This window comes from Stigmatopora argus, chromosome 22, assembly GCF_051989625.1.
Source record: "Stigmatopora argus isolate UIUO_Sarg chromosome 22, RoL_Sarg_1.0, whole genome shotgun sequence".
Lineage (NCBI taxonomy): Eukaryota > Metazoa > Chordata > Actinopteri > Syngnathiformes > Syngnathidae > Stigmatopora > Stigmatopora argus.
This window is the reverse complement of record NC_135408.1, coordinates 4762089-4770249: the sequence shown is the minus strand read 5'-3', so window position 1 is coordinate 4770249 and position 8161 is coordinate 4762089. Positions and strand designations below refer to the sequence as shown.

Below are 8161 nucleotides of genomic sequence, written 5' to 3'. Positions count from 1 at the left end.
TTCCAAAAAGCCATTTGTGTCTTAATGAAAGTATAACGCAGTGTGTATACGCGTGTGTGTGTTAGTGCATAAGTACCAGTGTGGCAAACAGGCTTTTCTGCAATTAATTTGAAATTGTGCTGACAAAGACTCAGGGAGAAAGAAGCCATGTGTGCGCCTGTGTGAGCGTGAAAGGAATATCAAGATTGTGGCCTGCAGCCTCCCAGCACCTTCTTTGTATGGTATGATATCAAGCGCCAACAGACGCACAGATTGGACAACAATGTGCACGCACGTGGATATAGGAGCCGCCTGTAGATTGGCAATTCACAAAGCCCCAAAATGCTGCGGTTGGGAAGAAGGACGAGTGCGACGAGTGTGCCTGGCCCAGAAAAATGAACTTTTACTCTCCTAATGAGGCTTTTTATAAGCAGAATGTGGGAGATACTAAAATCATCAATCAAATGTCATCAAGCTGACCGCTAATTTAAATGAGAGTCACTTGGCTGCCTCGCCCGCATTTACATGCAGATAAAGTGTGTTCATGCGGGCAGAATTAAAAGCCTTGAATTGGTTTGAATTATACTTGTCAGATTTCTTTCAGGAGTAAATAATAGTGACAAAGATTCTTTAGATTGGTATAGTTGATGAGGCTTTTTTGAATGCTAAGTAGTTTCTGTTAGTCACAATAAAGCATAAGATTTTGAGATACTGCATCTAAGTCGTGTTGTGTCAAAGTGGCGGCCCGGGGGCCAAATGTGGCCCACCGCATCATTTTTTTGTGGCCCGGGAAAGTAAATCATGAGTGCCGACTTTCTGTTTTAGGATCAAATTAAAATGAAGAGTATAGATGTATATTAAATTTCCTGATTTTCCCCCTTTTAAATCAATAATTGTAATTTTTTAATCATTTTTATCTGTGTTTTTAGTTCAAAAATCGTTTTGTAAAATCTAAAAAAATATATAAAAAAGCTAAAATAAACATTGTTTTAGATCTATAAAAAATGAATATTCAGGGCTTTTAATCCAGTTCTTTTAATCCATTTATAAAAAATATATATATAAATATTATATCTAAAATGGTCCGGCCCACGTGAAATCAAGTTGACGTTAAAGCGGCCCGCGAACCAACCCGAATCTGACACCCTAGTACCATTAATATTTAAAAGAATCCTCATTTTTTTGTCTGTAAATAGAGTTCAGGCTAATATTTTAGCTCGTTTGTCCTGCAAATTTCCATATTTGTTAGTCTTTGCTCATATTTTGGAAATATGTCATGCACTTGAGCAGAAATCAGTCTGTACTAAAAATGTTCAACCTCAGTTGGTAAAATCTTTGATTTAATTTGTTTTCGACTAAAAATAAAAATAAAATAAACATAAATAAAATGGAATATTTTCTGCTTTCCATTTTTATTTTTCAAAGTAAATAAAATTTTTGTCAAAAAATATGTAAGTAGTTACTGCCATTCCTTTAATAAATGAAAATGATTTATCCAAACTTTCTAGTTTTTCAAATTCAACAAAATGGAATTTTTCCAGTTTAAAAAATATATATTAAAAGATAAAAATAAATATTTAATACCTCCCCCTTTTTTTACCTAGCTGGCAGACATAACTGCCCTCCAAATGAAACCGTAACTACAACGAAATGTGTTTAACACTCCTACTTTAATGTGTAAGAAACCAGAGAAGAAAACCTCATCCGCCCCGCTATTTTAGTTGCCCTTGATGCAATTATTCACAGTAACAGTCACCAACTCCTTCCTGATGGATTTATAGCCCGGGCCAGCCAGGACCCCACCCTAGAGCGGAGTTACGTCCATCCTAACGTGACGGAAAGTACGCAAATAAGGTTCTTAAGCTTGTTAGGGCCCAGCGGTGCGGCTTTACGTCACGTCGGCTAAACGACCCCGATGGAAATAACCACGTTTGCATAAAAATCAGCATTTCGCGGCCTTGGCTTTGACGGAATTATCGTCAGAGCCTCCTTGAGGGAGAAAAATGATCATCACTTGCGCACACTTGCTTCGACTTGTGTTGGTGTCAACAACTGCAGGAGACTAAATTGGTCATCTGCTCACCATGCATGCCAGCACCCGCACTCTTCCATCTAAAAGTCATTCTCACGTCCAAGTGACGTTTACTACAATAGTGAGTGGAAAGCCCTTGCGATTTCCATCTCCAAGCCACCTCTCCATGTGTTTATTACAGCAATGTGGGAAATAGTGGCAGAACATAACGCAGGGAGACAAGGATTAAGCTCAGAGACAACATTAGCTCCTAAGTCGTAAATATTCAAATCCAGGTCTTTTTCTGGGAGCGCAGCCAACTCTCGCGTTGATAAAAAGCGTCCATTAACATTCTTGCCTCGGTGCATAATAGGAATTTCCTCATGAAAAATGGAACGTCTATTCCCCAAATTAATGGTTGCGGCCCTCCCCCGTGCTCAAATGGATTGGACGTCTGTGGTTGTCAATGGCGGTCAGTGAGTGTATTAATAAGTCATTTCTGAAAGGAAGGACGTTTAATGTACCACGTGTAGTTTTGGAGTCAAGTTAACTAGCAAAAAGAATGATTAAAATTACTTTTAAATCCCAAATATGTTTGAAGTACGAATTTGGCGTATGAGATGACTGAATTAAAATCTCAAACACAACTGCGAACACAAAATTAAAATGTGATTTTTTGGGGGGTAATCTTTGCTACCATTGCTATCAGTTGTAAATATGGCAACATTACTTTTTAAGCACATTCCTTCATTCATTTATTTTTGGGATCAAAGTGTCGCGGGGGTGCTGGAGCCCATCAGAGCCAACTCTGGGTAGTAAGCAGCGATATTAAACAATACTTAAAATGTGAATAATTTGTATGTGTGTGCACCACAGCATGCATGTAACTCTATTAATAAGCAATAACTGCTAGCTAAAGAGATAAAAAACAACAACAAAATTGAAACCCTGTCACTAATATTTACAAAATTTATGACATGCGGACCATTTTAGATATAATATTTTAATTGTTTTTTTTATAAATGGATTAAAAGAACTGGATTAAAAGCCCTGAATATTAATTTTTTTATAGATCTAAAACAATGTTTATTTTAGCTTTTTTTAAATATATTTTTAGATTTTATAAAATGATTTTTGAACTAAAAATACAGAAAAAATGGATTTAAAAAAATTACAATTATTGATTTAAAAGGGGGAAAATCAGGAAATTTAATACACATCAATACTCTTCATTTTAATTTAATCCTAAAACAGAAAGTTGGCACTCATGATTTACTTTCTCGGGCCACACAAAATGATGCGGCGGGCTAGATTTGGCCCCCGACCCGCCACTTTGACAGATGTGACCTATAGTCTCATTAACTCCGATTGATGGCACTGTGTCCAATCCATTTAGACTGGTCGCACCTCCCAGTCAGAATATATATTCTCGTATTAAGAATGAATATGTAGAATATGTAAATATGTAAAAAGTAATTTTTCACAAATTTTGATCACATCTTACCTTGTGCTAATCATGTTGAAAAAAATGCAGCTTTGCTTACCTTTTAGCTTTCTCTCAATATCAGGTGTTTTTGACAACATTTGCTTGAAAATTACTCCGGATCTTCCCCCGGGCCTGGAAACAGCCAAATCGCGAAATATTGTTTAATTTCACACATGACAGCTGAGTAGTCCCAACTTTATGCAACCAAAAGTAATTTCTCCATAATATTGTACATAACATTGATTTGGAGTGAAAGTTGAGCTTGACTTTGAGATGTAGATTTTTACTATTGACAAACTGCGCAGTTTTGGTGTCTCATGAATATAAAATAAAAGCGATGTTCACGGTGGTTAGTCACCCTCCCAACATTTGCCGGCTCTAAACTGGGCATGAATGTTTCAGCATGCACTTATCTACAGTGAGTTCATCATCCCGGGACCTTCGAAACATTCCCCGAGCACATCCATTTTTCATCGAGGCCTGCTGGCGACGTTCGCGGGAACGACTGGGAAATGACTGTGAGAATTATTCTTTCCTTTTTTTTTTAATTGTGGGGCTGTGGAATAACAAGACGGGTGGCCTTCGCCTTCTGCTTGAGATGTGATACATTTTTTAATCATATTACCACTTTTAAAGTAGAAAAGTCCCTGAATTCTTTTGACAACATTTTTATGCTGTTGCTAATCAATGATATTTTACCTCACAGGTTAGCGGTGAGCCACATGCACCCATCAAAAGAGCCATATATGGCTCTCAAGCCATAGGTTCCCTACCCCTGCGATATGCTTTATTATTACCATCAATCTCAATTAAATAGTTTTTGTAATTTTGTAATTTGGTGCCATTTGCCAACCATACGTGACTAATGCATGCAAGACAATTGAAAATAGCAACACACTATAATCCACAGACTACATCAATTATCATTAATGATTTTATGCTAACTTGATATAAAGCAGTTAAGTTAAAACCACTTGTGACAAGTAATCATAGATAATTAGATATCTTTATGAAAAAATAAAATTAAAAAGGGCAAAAATATGTTTGTATAAGGGTCTCATCAGATCATGTTTTTGATGAGAAAAAAAAAGTATGGAAATTCATTGATTTAACAATAAAAGATCTTAAGACAAAATTTTAAATAAAAAAATAAACGTTTTCGCCAAATTCCAGTCCCCTGAAAATAACAACATCGGCTCAGTTTCTGATCATATGATCGGATCGGGGGATGTCGATCACTTGCACCTCTATTAACCATCCTTGACTCCATGTGTGAATATAAAATCATAACACAATGAGGTAAAAGCTGATTCCTTGATGCACTGGGCTAAACCTTAAGGTCCGTCAAAGGTTTATAAATAGCATAATCCTTTTGTTATCCGAAACACTCTGCACTTGTTCTAAAAAGACATTAAATAAACTCAAGCAATATATTTACATAAATACATACATATACATATATACACATACATACATATACACATACATATATACACACACATATACACACATTCATACACATATATATACACACAGCGGGGGAGACTTTTAGCACCGGTGAATCGTAATATAACATAAACAAATTTAAATGAACTTGGATTACGATGCAGACACTCAAAATTAAGTTTAATCTAACCTTACACTAAACTTAATTCTTATTTTGTTTTACATTTTTATACCATTCTTCCGGGGGGGGGGAACACTGAAACAAATGCAACGCTCCGCCCAGTGCTCGCCGAGACATTACAAAGAGGGAGTTGCGAGCCAGCATGTTATTATGAGCAGCCAACGAGAAGTAATATATACTGGTAGCGATCGCTTCGCCATTCGTGCTGAGTGACGGAAAAAAACACTGAAAAAAATGCAACGCTCTGCCCAGTGCTCGTAGATATCTGTTATACACGAAAAAGATGCCTCTCATGTCTTGGCCACCTGGCTTTCTCGTATCTAGAGATAATTATTAGCTCGAAATTTTACTCGTATCTCAAAATGCTCGTATGTCGAGGTACCACTATATATATATATACATACATATATATACATATATGTATGTATGTATATATACATATATACATACATATATACATGTATATATATATATATGTGTGTGTATATATGTATATGTATATATATATGTGTGTGTATATGTATATATATATATATATGTGTGTGTATATGTATATATATATATGTATATATGTATATATGTATATATATATATATATATATATACACACACACACATGTACATATACACCAACATACATATGTACACACAAACAGTACATATTGAATCCAAATTAAATTGGAAGGACTGGCTGCCAATCTCACGTTTCAGGGCCACATTTGTCTGGGATGTTCACATGGAATAGACATCTAGCACCATCAATGGCAGCTCATGAGTTATTTTCCACATCTCAGGGGTCCTAATGATACTCGCAAGATCCAAATCGGAAGCCGACCAACATCCTCGTCGCACTCAGACGCCGACCGCACCCTTGGGGAATACCACACTGATTGCGGTCCGACATCGTGACGATAATTTATCTCCTATACACACTTATCATTTGGCTTCAGGTTGAAGCTTCGGTATTTTATGAACTATCACTTTCGGACGCTTGGAGGCAGAAATACTCATTCCGAGAGAAGCCAGTGGAGCTTTAATGCAGATACAGCTTTCCTCATTCACATGCTGAGTGGAGCGGCAGAAGAGGAGGAGGAAGAGGAGGGAGGAAGGGAGGAAGGAGGAGTCCCCCTCCACCCCTCATCTCGCTCCAGCTCTGCTCATTGTTGGACAGCTCTCTCACGCACGCAGATGAGGAGCTGTGCATTGAGCGGATTGCGGCAATTAAGACGAGAGAGGTAAGCTGGAAGGTGTGAGCTCCGACCTCAACATCATCGTCGTCATCATCCTCCTCCTCTTCCTCCAGAAATGCGTCACTGCGTCCTTGCATTAACTCTTATGCCAGGTAAGCCTTTTGTTATTGACGTGCTCATTTTAGGAAGGCGCAATTTTCAATGCAATGTGTCATTTTACTGTGAAACGCTTGCGGTGTGTTATCTGCTCGTAGGTGAGCGCATGCGTGGTCCGGCTTCCCCGCGTTGAGCCATCACCCCTCCCTCCACACACACACACGCACACACACACACACAAACACACACACACACACACACACACGCAAGCACACGTACAAACACCTCAACAAACTCACCCATCACGAAGACTCCAGCGGGCCGGATGACACCCCCGAGCTCCGCGTCGTGCCCGGGCGTCAATGGCACGTGCGCGGAGCAGCTGAGTGCGGCCTTCCCGCCCTTGTCGTCCACGCTGGCTCTCCTGGTGCTGGTGGTCGCGCTGGCGGGCGTTGTGATCGTCTCCGTGGCCACCTTCCACTTCCACAAAAGGAGGCTGAAGAAGCGGAAGATCCAGAAGGCGCAGGAGGAGTACGAGCGCGACAGTCGCAAGGCGGCGGCAGCGGCGGCGGGAGGGACCGCGCGGCCGTGCGTCATTGCGCGCCCGGTGCGCTGTGCCGCCGACCGGGAGGATGGCGGAGGAGCCGCCGCCGACTGTTAAACTCAGGGAACGAGACTGTGGAATAAACAGGAAAAAGCAATAAGGCACAAGTAACTCTCATCCGTCTCTGCTGCTGCTTGCCGATGACTCTCACGCAGAATATTGAGCTTAAATAGTGATTCCCAACACCTTGACATACAAGTTCAATTCCTCCCACCGTGACGCTCATATATGGGAATTTCATTGGATCCAAGTTTGTAGGTATATCAAATCATCTTTTGAGATTAATCCTTCACAAATTTTCACTGTTAACGGTTCATTTCGGAGTGGCTCGTCTCATTGACGACCGATCCATTTGGGGCTGGAAGCGACCGCTCAATCGGCCACAGTCCGAATAGATTGGACGTCTAGCAGCGTCAACGGCAGAGGATGCCGTTTAGAGATAGTTCTCAAACATTAGGACCACCATAAAGAATACGCAGCTTTCGAAATACCATCTTCACTTTAATTGTTTGTAAAAAATAATTGACGTTTGTTGCCAGACTTGCTTTTGTATTTTTAGTGCAGTGGTTTTCAAACTGTGGAACCCGGCCGGCTGAGCTACCTTGGAACGCTTTATGATTATGATACAGCAGCAGGTGGAGCTCATTTTAGTACCGAGCATCTTTAAAAGACCACCAAACGAAGGCTTTAAAAATGAATGAAGAACAATACAGGAAAGGAATTTTCACTGCCTACATTGACAAGTTTGTGTTTATGTTATTCCGGGAGGAATGTTTGTATTTTAATTTAATTATTAAATAGAGGCTCTGCAAAAACAGTTTGTGAACAACTGCAGCAGTGCAGGAAACCAAAATATTCTGGAAAAAACTAGAGGACCACTCAGAGTATCGCTCAAACTGTTTTTGATAAATGCAGTGGATTTATATATCTATATATATAAAAAGTAATTTTTATTAGTTCTGTCAATCTACTAGAGGGAGTCTGCATACCACTGGTAGTACTACCGCCCCATTTTGAGAACCACTGGCTTAATGAAGAGTATGCATATTGACATTAAATATTTTCCTGTATTTTGAGACACAAAATAATCATATGTTCATACAAAAAAAACTCCAAAGTCAAACCAATTGTATCTCAAAGCGCCATTGTTTTTTTACATGAGGAAAAA

At 39.3% G+C, this 8161-nt stretch overlaps 1 protein-coding gene across 1 annotated transcript; it reads left to right on the top strand.

Annotated features, from left to right (window-relative positions):
• Positions 1-6166: 6166 nt before the first annotated feature.
• Positions 6167-7946, top strand: LOC144068166 (uncharacterized protein C11orf87-like). Its single transcript, XM_077592478.1, has 2 exons — positions 6167-6445; positions 6548-7946. The coding sequence occupies exon 2, from the start codon at positions 6715-6717 to the stop codon at positions 7048-7050; it is 336 nt and encodes a 111-aa protein (XP_077448604.1). The 5' UTR covers positions 6167-6445; positions 6548-6714; the 3' UTR covers positions 7051-7946.
• The last annotated feature ends 215 nt before the right edge of the window (positions 7947-8161 follow it).

What these genes read in the sequence shown, in the direction of transcription:
- LOC144068166 (XM_077592478.1), top strand. Translation starts at nt 6,715, where the DNA reads ATGACACCCCCGAGCTCCGCGTCGTGCCCGGGCGTCAATGGCACGTGC.